This window comes from Elephantulus edwardii, unplaced genomic scaffold (genome assembly GCF_000299155.1).
Source record: "Elephantulus edwardii isolate Elephantulus edwardi_28Jun2011 unplaced genomic scaffold, EleEdw1.0 scaffold00029, whole genome shotgun sequence".
Taxonomy (NCBI): domain Eukaryota; kingdom Metazoa; phylum Chordata; class Mammalia; order Macroscelidea; family Macroscelididae; genus Elephantulus; species Elephantulus edwardii.
In genome coordinates this window covers 1,156,955-1,169,688 of record NW_006399779.1, presented here as the reverse complement: position 1 = coordinate 1,169,688, position 12,734 = coordinate 1,156,955, and the positions used below count along the sequence as shown (strand labels likewise).

Sequence of the window (12,734 nt, the reverse complement as noted above, 5' to 3'; positions counted from 1 at the left end):
CCCCATGCCAGTCCATCTCATCTCACCAATGCCTAGTATGTCAATATTTATGCGTTCCATTTCCTCCTTAACAATATCCAATTTTCCTACATTCGTGGTTCTCACATTCCATGTTCCAATCACCAGTGTCTGCTTACAACTGTTCCTCTTCCTTTGTATTTCCATGCTTGAAATCTCAACCTCTTTTGCCATCTCTGTTATCTAAAATGACTTTTTTTATAGAGAAGAAAAATATGTAGGTTTTTTTTTTTTTTTTTTTTTAAACAATAAGATTTATTGAGCTGTATCTTAGTACAGAAGAAAAATATGTAGTTTTAAAGCTCTGAAATTTAGAAAATATGAAACTCTGAAAAATAATACGTGTGAACATTGTTATGCTCTACTGCCATCCTTGGTTGACAGGCTATAGATAAATTCAAGTTAACTGTAATAGGTCAAGGCCACAATGAAATTGCAATTAGGAGTACTTAGAAAGTTGGGCTGCTGAGGCTAAAAATTTCTATAGTTTGGTATGTAACATCTAGCTCCAGTAGAGTAAGATAATGGACTGTATTTCAGTAAGTAATTAATGTTGGCACAGCATAGCAAAGGAGGACCAACATGCTTGTCATTACAGGTGAGCAAACCAGATAACAGCAAATCCATTAACAGGAAGTAATCATCACCTTAGAGGAGTATGCAATCAATATGAGAAGGCTTGTTCTCAGGAAGCAGGAGCCCCAGATAACAGAACTGACTGAATTTCAGAAGCAAAGCTCCCACCTCTATCAAGTCTGTTAAAGGAAGTCTTGAAAAAGAAAGATAGGCTGCCAACTCTTATAGGAACTGGGTCTCATGCAATATACCTGGAAATTAGGGCAGAGGAAACAAGGGAAAATGTTCAGTGCCCATAAATGGTACACAGGGTAGTACCAAGTCTGGAGAATAAGATTATAACCTAGTTTTCAAAACTTGTGTCAAGCATAGCATTCCTGCTGTATATGGTCAATGCCAGATACAAGTGTTATATTATAGGGTCAAATGACTACTACTAGGGAAAGGGAAAATTTAGAGATTATTTCTTAAAATTTATTTTTAAATTTTGGGGTACATCAGAGAACATATTATGGGTACTTCAGAATATGAGTGCTTTGGTTGCCCAGTGGTAAGAAGCTGCGCTGCAATCCCAAAGGCACTCAGTTCTAATTTACCAGATACTCTGCCTAAGAAGGATTGGCAACTGCCTCCTGTGCAATTAACTACTTCTGAAAATCCCCTGAAGTGTCAGCTATTAATTAATCCTGACTCAGCTGGACACAACATCACTGGAGCAGATTGTTGTTGTTATGTGTACCATCAAGTCGAGGGTGACTCATAGCCACCCTATGTATAACAGCCTCTATCTTGAGCCAATTTCATTGTCTCTGAAACATGAATCCCACAACCCCAGTCACTACATCAATCCATCTCACCCAGGCTATTCCTCTCTTGCACTGTCCCTCCATCCTTCCAAGCATGATGTCCTTCTCCAAACACTGGTCCCTCCTAGGAACATGCCCAACGTATGTCAAATGGAGCTTCAAAATCCTTGCATCCAAGGAACAGCCTGGTTTCACCCTCTCTAAATGATGTAATTTACCTGAAGGGCAAGTCTGATAGGTCTTAAAATCTGAGGACCATTGATATGCAACTGATACCAGTACCACTGCCACTCACTCGTTCAACTTTGGTCTTTCTTTAATAAAATTTGAATCAGGAATAAAATGTCCTTTAAGGGAGCGTTTTGGCAGCATCATGATATGTGGAGAAGATACTGAGATTGTTAAGAAATTTAGCTTACTTGTGTCCACAATCAACACTCTTGGAACCAGCAGCCAGGAAATCAAAAGATCAGTTGGATTAGGAAAGTCTGCTATCAGGGACTTCTTCAGAGTGTTAGAGTGCAAAGATGTCAATCCAAAGACTAAGGTGTGTCTGATCAAGGCCATAGTCTTAGCAATTACTTGTTATGGCTCAGATAGCTGGACAATGACCAAGGATGACAGAAAAATGGATGCTTTTGAGTTCTGGTGCAGGAAAAGTGTATTGAATATACCATGGACCACCAAGAGAATAAATAGGTCTGTCCTGGAAAGGGTAAAACCAAGGTGCTTTCTGAGACAAGGGTTTAGAAGCTCCATCAGACATACTTTGGCCATACTTCCAGGAGGAACCAGTACTTGGAGAAGGACATGTTTGGAAATGTGGAGGAATAATGCAGGATAAGAAGACTTTGGATGAGATGAATGGAGTAATAAAGGCAGGTGTGTTGGAGACATTGAGATTAGCTTAAGATAGAACAGGTTTCAGAGCTATTGTACATAGAGTCAGTATGAGTTGCAGGTGACTTGATGACACATTACAACAACAACAACAATAGAAAGTTGACCTGCTAAGTCAAAGGCTAAGTCTCTCAGCTGGTTTGAATTCAGCAGTGACTCTGTGGGAGAAAGAATAATCTCCTCTCATTTGCTTTACAGCCTTTGAAAACCTGCTGTGTGTCAGCCAAGTCCCAGTCAGTTCCTTTTCAAGGGTGAGGAGTTGAGTTCAAGGGAGCTTTTGTGTTGTAGTTCTTTGATGTTCAACTGCTAACTCAAAAGCAGAATTTATCCTGTGAGTCAAATCCAGGAGTGGCTCTGAGGGAGAAATATGGGTAATCTAACACTTTTTCCCCCTTTGGAAATCCACTGGTTAAGTCAGCTGAGCCAGTTCTTACTTGAAAGCAAGGACAGTGAGTGAGTGAGAAGAATCTCCTACAACTTTTAGTCTTTTCTTAGTATGAATGCTGACCCAGTAGTACTTTATCTTCAGTTATGTAGGTATTTTTATTATATAGTAAGGGGAGCTCTTGTGGCAGAGGTAAGGAGCTGCTCTGCTAATCCAAAGAAAGATAGAAGGTTCAAGTGCATCTTCTTCCCTTCAATTTCCAGCTCTGCAAAGGAGGAAGTTCTTCCCAGCCAGCACACAATAGTCTGTAATCATGTTTAAGGGGGAAAGAAAAATGATAAAACCACGTTCTAAAGCCAAAACAAAGAGAAAACACACACTTACAGTGGCCTGATGTTTTTCGGCTTTCTCAGATGTTTCTTTAAGTTGATTTTGAAGGGCCTCCTGGAAAGACTTCATTTCTTCTCTAGTTGAATAGAAAATAGAGAACAGAACATACAAAATTCTGTTATTTCCTCTGTACATTAGGAAAGGAGGTTTTGGATTTTCCCTGCATTTGGAAAACAGATAACTAGAATTGCACAGACCCACAGTTAAACTTACGGGTCTTTTTGCCTACACAAATCCTAAAATAAAATTGGATTTCAAGATAATAATCTTGCTAGAGGGTCTGATAAGAATACAACTGTGTGAATCATTGTGATATCACTACTATGTTTAATCAATATAATAATTTGAATTCAAAAGTTCATTTCATAGCCAGTATGTTAGATTGTAAACATGCCAGTGCAAAAAAAAAAAATTCACTCAACTCTTTTTTTTATTAGATAAAATTTACTGCTTCTTTTTTAATACTCCTAGTTGATTCTTTTTAAAGCACTCTGTTTAAGACAACCTTTAGGAAGTATGAGAGTTGATGTTAAAAACAGTGACAATATACGTACTTCTAACTTGAGATCTGCTGGCAAAATACATACATATTTTAATAAATATAAATACATTATATCTAGGGCTCAATAATAAATAAGGATTATGATTTGCTTGTAAAAAAATCATAACATCCTTTTTTTGTTGTTTTCAGAATTCAGAATTTGCATCATTGTGACCAATCATTACATAAACCCAAAGCCTTAGACTTGATTGCAGGTCGTAAGGCCACTTTAGCCCTTACAAATGATCAGAAATAAGGTGTATGTGTGTATATGTGTGTGATTTTGAGCTGGAAGGTGGTTGTTGCATACTATCAAGTCGATTTCAACTCATAGCTCTCCCATGAACAACAGAAATGAACACTGCCTAATCCTGTGCTACCCTCGCCATCTCTGATATACTCAAAACACACTGTTAGAGTTAATTGTGTCCATTTGCCCTTTTGAAGGGCTTCTTCTCTCAATCTGACCTTTCACCTTTCCTAACATGATGCCGTTGTCTAGGGTCTCAACTCTCCTGAAAAAAGAGTTTGTTCCCTGATAAGATTTGCATCACTTGTATAGAATTTAGAGCTAGGCATTTGGGGCTACTTGGAAAATATTAAATTAGTCTTGCTGCTAATAAGATTAGGACAGGTTTCTGGGCTATTATTGCTGCTCTTTCTTTAGGGGAATCTGTAACCAGAGTGATACTCAGGGACAAGGAGTGTGAAACTTCTCAAATATTTAGGGATGTTGTCAGGGGAAGTGAAAGAAATAAAAAGATGAATCACAATAAGAAACTATGTTGTCAGAGACCAATCCCGTGTACCAAAGAACACCAGAGTCAGTTTAAAAACTAAGGTACACATGATCCACGCCATGGCCTTTTTTACTGTGTCTCATGCATCTGAAATTTGGGTAACAACTAAGGATGACAGAAGAATCTGTGCCTTTGTGTTGTGGTTTTGGAGAAAAGAAAGGAATATCCCTTGGATTTCTAAAAGAACAAACAGAGCTGTCTTGGAGAAAGTGAAAACAGGATGTTCCTTGGAAGCAAGGATGGTGAAACTTCATCTCACATATTTTGGGCGTATTGTTAGGAAGGGTCAGTCCTTGGAGAAGGGTGTCATTTTTCGAAAGGTGAAAGATCATTGTAAGAGAGGAAGACCATCTGCAAGGTGGACAAGGTGACTGTAACAAAGAGCTTAAACATGAACAAGATGTTGATTGAGGGTGGCACAGGACAGAAAAGGGTTCAGATTTGTTGTTCATAGGGTCCCTATGAGTTTGGTTGACTTGACGATACATAACAACAGTAACACAATTAGAGGAAAAAGAGTCTATTAGAGAAAAGAGGGGGCTCTGGTGGACTAGTCGGTAGAGTTGAGTTGCCAACAAAAGGACAGGTGCCTGCTTTTTAAAAGAAAGATTAGTAACATCTCATTTGATTCACAGTCTCTAAACACCCCATAGAAGGTCAGTCATAAACTGGCTCTGATTCTACAGCAATGCAGAAAGAGTAAAAGAAAATAAAACCAAAGATGTAAGAGGAGTAAAGAATGAGATAAGGAAGGCATACACTGAATTGAAACACAATCAATATATGATATTTTTTATCTGAAAAAGTGCTAAATAATTCATAATTTTCAAATTGTTATTTAGATTTCAAAATACCCTTTTAAAACAAGAAAAAAACCCTAAAATCTTTTACAAAGAATTAGAGAAATAGAACATTCTGTGTATTTCCATGGCAAGAATTTTAGCTGTTGGTGGATCCTTCGTCTTTTTAATCTCTCCATATCCATTTTTTTGGATTATAGTCACCCATTACTATTAATGCACCTTGATTGCATGTTGACTGCAACAGTTGGTAGAAGTCTTCTATTTCCTCCTCTTTGGCTCTAGCTGTTGGTGCATATATTTGAATGATAATGGTATTCACTGGACTTCTTAGTATTTGTGTGGATATTCTCCTGTTACTTGTATAATTCAGAATGGATCTAGAAATGACTTTTTTTTTTAGAAATGACTTTTAAACTATGAAACAAACCCCATTTTTTCTGACCTTTTCTTCTCCAACATAGTATATCATATGATTGTCTAATTCAAAATGCTCCATGCCAATATATCTCATTTCACCAATACCTAGTATGTCAATATTTATGTGTTCCATTTATTTCTAAACAATGTCCAATTTTCCTACAGTCAGGTTTCCCACATTCCATGTTTCAATCACTAGTATCTGCTTACGACTGGTCCTACTTTGTATTTCCATGTTTGAGGGCTCAGCCTCAGTCGCTTATCTGCTAGTCTAAGTGTGTTCTGTTGCCATCTATTGTCATCAACAGCATACATCATGCAGACAACACAACTTTGTTTGCTGAAACTGAGGACTTGAAGCACTTGCTGAAGAAGGTCAAGGACGCAGCCTTCGATATTAATTGAAACTCAACATCAATAAAACAAAGAATCTCACCACTAGTCCAACTGGTAGCACTATGATAAACAGTAAAGAGATTGAAATTGTTAACAGCTTTAGTTTTCTTGGCTCCACAATCAACACTCTTGGTACCAGCAGCCAGAAAATCAAAAGATGAATTGTACTGAACAAATCTAATGTCAGGGATCTTTCCAGAGTACCGAATAGCAACCATGTCAGTCTGGATACTAAGGTGTACCTGATCCAGGCCATGGTCTTCCCAGTTACATGCTATGCATCAGAAACCTGGACAATGACTAGGGATAATAGAAGGAGAATTGATGCCTTTGAGCTGTGGTGCTGGAGGAGTATTGAATATATCACAGACTGCTAAGAGAGCAAACAGATTTGTCCTGGAGAGCGTGAAACCAGGTAACTCCTTGGAGGCAAGGATTCTGAAACTCTATCTGACATACTCTGGGTGTGTTGCAAGGAGGGAGCAGTCCTTGGAGAGGGACATTATGCTTGGGAGGGTGGAGAAACAGTGCAAGAGAGGAAGATCCTTTGTAAGATGGATTGTCTCAGTGACTGAGATAATGGCAGTAGGTAAGCCAGAGACAATAAGGTTGTTACAGGATAGAGCTGGGTTCAGAACTGTTGTACATAGGTAGGTCGCTTTGAGTCACAAGTGACTTGATGGCTCATAACAACAACATCTCCATTTAGCAAGCAGTGTTTTGTTATGTGCGTAATGCAGGTTGTTGATGAGTCTCCTCTGATCCTGATGACACTTTTTTCTTCATAAAGTCTGGCTTCATGAATCATTTGCTCAGCAAACAGGCTGAACAAGAATAGAGAAAGGATACAATCCTGCCTTACATCCTTCCTGATTTTAAACCATACAGTGTTCCCTTGCTCCATTCTGAAAACAGTTTCTTGATCTAGCTATAGATTTCTCCTGAGCCCAGTTAAGTGTTCCGGGATTCTCATTCTTCTCAATGTGAGCCATAATTTGATGTTATTTACACTCTTATTTTGTTGTTGTAAACCATGAGTAGGGACTGACCCATAGTGTCAATGAGTTTTCAGAAGCAATCAATCACACATCTTTCTCCTGTAGAGCATATCCATGCCTTGGGGATTGCAGCACAGCTTCTTACCTCTAGTTCATTATAGCTCCTATTTTGGGTAATTCTAAATCCATGTCTCACACATTTGGCTACTTTTCTTCTTAAAGGACTTATTTTTTACTTGATTTGCGATCTTTTCCTCCACCAAATTAAATTTTCATATTCTATGTCTAGCTAGTCATAGGCTCTATTTGATAAGGATCTGAAGCTTAAATTCAAAAGAATTGGTAATTCTTGTGGCATCTGTGATAGATGCTCAAATACCAAGTACATTTTAGCATAGATTATAACAGTAAGATGGATCTTAAATGAGAGATGCTTTACAATTCTTCTATCCTAAATTGGGGAGGCTCTAAAGTGTTTCCTGCAGAAAGTCAAGGACTGTAATTTTCAATATGGGTAGAAGCTCAATATTAAGGAGACAAAAAGTTTCACCACTAGGTCAATTGGCAGAACCATGATAGATGGAGAAGAGATTGAAGTTATTAATAATTTCAGCTTTCTTGGCTCCACAATCATCTCTCCTGACTCCAGCAGTCAGGAAATCAAAAGACAAATTACATTGGGGATGTCTGCTGCAAGGATCTCTCCAATATGCTAAAGACATCAGTCTAGTTACTAAGGTGCACCTGCCTCAGGCCGTGGTCTTCGCAGTTATTTGTTAAGCATCAGAGAGCTGGACAATGACTAAAATTGACAGAAAAATAATTTATTCCTTTGTGTTGTGGTGCTGGAGAAGAATATTTAACATACTATGGACTACCAAGAGAACAAACAGGTCTTTCTCCTAGGAGGAATTTGAAGCTCTGTCTCACAGACTTTGGACACATGGCCAGGAGGGACCAGTTCGTGGAGAAAAAAGACATCTTGTTTGGAAGGGTGGAGGGACAGTGCAGGATAGGAAAACCTGAGATGAGATGGATTGACATGGTAACTGGGGCAATGGAGGTAGGAGTGTCAGAGTCAGTGATACTGGTTCAGGATAGAGCAGGTTTCAGAGCTATGGTACATAGGGTCATTACGAGTTGCAGGCAACTCAATGACACATAGCAACAACATCCTAGGCTACAACATCCAAAGCTATATATTAAAAAAAAAACAAAACAAAACACAAAATCACAATGTAAACAAATCTACACGGTAGCTTTTCCCCCATAAGTTCGCCAGCTTCTATTTAAGTATTATAACATATGCAATCTTTGCCAATATTCCAGGCATTCTTTCAGTTTTCAGAGAACATTGGTGTAGGGTGCTTTGGCTCATTGAATGTAACATTGACTTCTATAAGCTTCACCCCAAAAACCATCTTGAAGAATAATACATTTTTCTTCTATGTTTAGGCAGTATTTCAGACACTTGGGGTTATAATCTTATACCCTAGATTATTTTCTGGTTACACATTATCAGTCTTCATACAGCATGATTTCACATTGCCACAAATGATGGCAAAATGTGTGTCAACTTAAAAGTGTGTGGCAATGTTAAAACATTCTCCACCAACTTGCGGCATCTTCTTTGAATATAATCTAGCCTGCCAAATTGTTTCTGAAAATATGATATTCAAAAGTTACAGATTTATCTTTTTTCTTAGTCTCATCCCTTTTTCACTCTCTTTCTCTCCTCACCCTCTTGTATAAAACCAAGCACACCCCTCAAACTTATTTATAATTCTAGTTCCTGTTAGAGAGAAAGACAAATAAATTACTTCTAGTCCTAAAAGAGGCATTCTAATTGCCTCAGATTTAGGTAGTTATCTGTGAATCATAATCCAATCAAATACTTATAGCCATCAGGACACATGAGGAAAACATGACTTTTAGGGACCACATTTTCAGGTAAAAGCAAAATGACAAGAACCTAAAATATAAAAGAGTGAGTATTGTTGAAAACATAACATACTGCCACTTGAAATCTACAATACCCCAGGATTTCAGATTCAAGTAATACTTCCAAATTTAAAATCAGCTAAAATTTAGATTTTATACTCAATTTTTTATTAATTACTAATATAAAAAAATAGAAATGGGATACTGATCCTTCCTCTTAGGCATATAAGCATGGCATTATTTAAATTCATTTTAATGAAAGTTTACAGAGACTTAGGGTTTCCAGTCATTCATCTTTGCACTTTTCTCCTTGTCTACCCTCTCCCTGCTAAATCACTTTTCTCCTTGATAAGTAAAAGAAAAAAAATATTTCATTGCTAAAGCATGACTTTTATATTTATCTCAGTAAATAGCCAAATTTAGAATGTAAAAAATACTACATTCTTTTGGAAATTTATCTATTGATAAGTTTTTCTGATTACTTTAATTTTGTAAATAATACAAGTTATGCATTTTAAAGCAGTTTGCTAGTTTTTAATAAAACTTTTAAATCACAGGGTCAAAATCCCTAGTCCTGATTAGTTATTTCAATTAAATACTTGGGTACATCATCTAAATGACTCACACTGTACACTAAAGACTTTTAACTGTTATAAAATTTGACCACATTTTTCACATTTTATCAGGGTGTTTATGCATTATTTAGAATGCTTGTAGCCAATTTAGGAAAATATCAACAGGCTATAAAAATAAGCTTTAACTAATACTCATCATAGATAAAGCTACTTCCTACTCTTTGTCTCTCTTGGGGCAAAAAAAAAGGTTGAATCTACTGTTTTTCCTTTTTTTTTTCTTCTTACTCATGGGGTGACCATTCTGCATCCATACTTTCTTTATCTTGGACTTTTGGGCCTCTTATTCTGCTGGACATGGGTAGAACAATTCCTTAAAATACATATTCTAGTATATCATCGTTAGTACTACTTCCATTTTATAAATCACAGTACTACTTTAAATGAGTTCTCTATTAAGGCCACTAGTGGCCTAGTGGCCAGAAATTACACTGTAATCCTGAAGGTACGCAGTTCAAGATGACCAGCTGCTCTGTGGGGAGAAGGATGTAGAATATCTTCCCTTGAGTTTATTTGCCTTTGAAAACCTACCTGAGCACTAGCTATGGGTCAGTTGCAAGTCTACAGTACACAACAACAACAAATACATTGTTCATTACTTACATCCAATCTATGTCAATCTTTAAGGGGCTTTATCTCTGATCCTGTTCTAAGTATTCAACTTTAAAGTCTGATCTTCCAGATTTCTTTGCCCTTCCAATCACTGCACCTTCTTTATTGGGTCACTTTAATATTCATGTTACTGCAAATTCTATTTTTCCTATATGGAATGTTTTACCAAGTCATCATTTTCAGTGTTGTTTAGTGTCCTTTCACTAATTATTTCTATTCTAAATGTCATTTATAATTATTCAGCACTAACTCAGTGAAGCACAAATGCTTGATTCATATTAAGCATAGGTGTGTTAAGAGGTGATTTACTGAGCCTGGAACATCCTTTTGTCCCCTGCAGCAGTGAGTGGAGTGCTGGGAAGACACACCGCCTGCCTGCCAGGTACTTATGTCAACAGCAGGGAGAGAGCCTGGAACATCTCTTAGTCCCTGTAGAAGGGAGTAGAGTGCAAGAAGTCATACCTGCCTTTGGGTAGGTATCTACTTTAGCATCAGGGAGTGGGCCTGGAACATCTCTGTCCTAGGACGCAATGGGCAGAGGGTAGGCAGCTACATCTGGCTCTGGCACCACAACAGTAAGTAGAAGATGAGAAGTCTGGCCCACACCTTCCTCTGGTCAGAAATTTATCTTTTGAGATTCTATCAGCATCTTGGAGATGGCCTGGAGTCTGCCCTGTGACCACTGAGCAGCAGTGATTAGAGGGCTTAGAAGCCCAAACCCTATCAACCTCTATTGCAGTTCATTTTGGCTCTCAGTAGTAAGGAGAGTACTGGAGACCACACCACCAAGGATCCAGCCTGACAGGGGGCCCATGATTCTTATCCCCTGAACCAAAGTACCACAATATCTAGGAAGAAGCAAACAACTTCAAACGCCATAAGAAAACCCAAAGCAAGATATCCGCCCCCCCCCCAAAAAAAAAAAGACTGTACAAGACACAGAGACAGGATCTCTCAGAGGAGGAAAAAGTGATAGAACTTCCTGCCACAGAATAAAAAAAATAAAAAAAAGTCATAGTTGCTCTGTAGTTCATGATTGTGCCAAGTGTTGCCTTGCTTAGAAAGTCCTCTTCACTGTAAGCAAGTAAGGTTGCACCATGTACATAACACAGGTTATTTATGAGTTTTCATCTGATCCTAATGCCACATTCCTCTTCAGAGAGTCTAGCTTCATGAATTATTTTTCTCAGCAAACAGATTTAAAATGGAGAAAGGATTCATTATGATGCACACTCTTCTAAATTTTAAACCATGAAAATAAATGTTCCCTTTCTCCATTCAGGCAACAGGTTCTTCACCTAAGTATAGATTTCTCATGAGCACAATTAAATGTTCTGTGATTTCCATTCTTATCAATGTGAAACATAATTTGTGATCCACACTCCCATTTTTCACAGTCCCAGATTCCTGCTTCACACATTTGACTAATTTTCTTCTTAAAGGAGAAAATTTCTGACTTACTTTGGGATCACTTTTTCCACCAGATGAAATTTGTGTAATTTCTTTACCTACTCCTTTTTGTTGTTGCTGTTGTTAAGTGTCATCGAGTCGAGTAAAACTGAAACCAATCCTATGAAGTAAAGATCTTAACCCAATCTTGCTGTCCTGTCCTCACACTTCCTGACACAACAAGAGCCCATTTTGGCAGCAGTCATCGTATCAATCCACCTGGTTGAGGATCTTCCTCTCCTTTGCTGCCCCTCAACCCTTCCCAACATAATGTCTCTCTCCAATAAATAGCACCTCCTAGCAACATGTCCAAAGTATGTGAGGCAAAGCCTCATCATTCTTGCCTCCAAAGAGCACTTTAGCTTTATCACTTACAAGACCCGTCTGTTCATTCTCTTGCCAGTCCATGGGATGTTCACTGCTCTTCTCCAACACCACAATCCAAAAGTATAAATTCTTTTCTGTCACCCTTACTCATTGTCTAGGTCTCAGTTATATAGTTAGTAATCATAAAGACTATGACCTGAATCAGACACACCTTAGTCCTCAAACTTACATCATTACTCCTCAATACTTTGGAAAGTTTCATAACTGCAGACTTTTACAGTGCAATGTGTCTTCTATTTCCTGACTGCTCATACCAAGGGTGTTAATTGTCGATCCAAGCAAGATGAAGTTGTTAGCACTTTCAGTCTCTTCTCCATCCATCATGACACTACATATTGGTCCAGTAATAAGAATCAATTTTCTTGATATTGAGACATAATCCATACTGAAGGCTGCATTCCTTGATCTTCTGCAACAAATGTCTCAAGTCCTCCTCACTTTCAGCAAGTAAGGTTGGGTCATCTGCATAATGATAAGTCTCCTTTCAGTCCTGATGCCACATTCCTCTTCATAGAGTTCAGCTTCTCAGATGATCTGCTCAGCAAATAGATTGAACAGTTATAGAGATAGAATGCAACCCTGACAAACTCCCTTCCCATTCCCAAACCCTGCAGTGCTCCCTTGCTCCATTCGCACAACAGCCTCCTGATCCAGTCATACATTCTGCATGAGCACAATTAAGT

General features: G+C 38.1%; 1 protein-coding gene across 1 annotated transcript in view; it reads right to left on the bottom strand.

The window, feature by feature from the left end:
* The window catches only part of LOC102866288 (leucine zipper protein 2-like), a 675,146-nt gene that overhangs the window by 296,200 nt on the left and 366,212 nt on the right, over positions 1–12,734 (bottom strand). Inside the window, 1 exon segment of the mRNA XM_006883771.1 lies at positions 3,070–3,151. Coding sequence (XP_006883833.1) covers positions 3,070–3,151 — 82 coding nt within the window.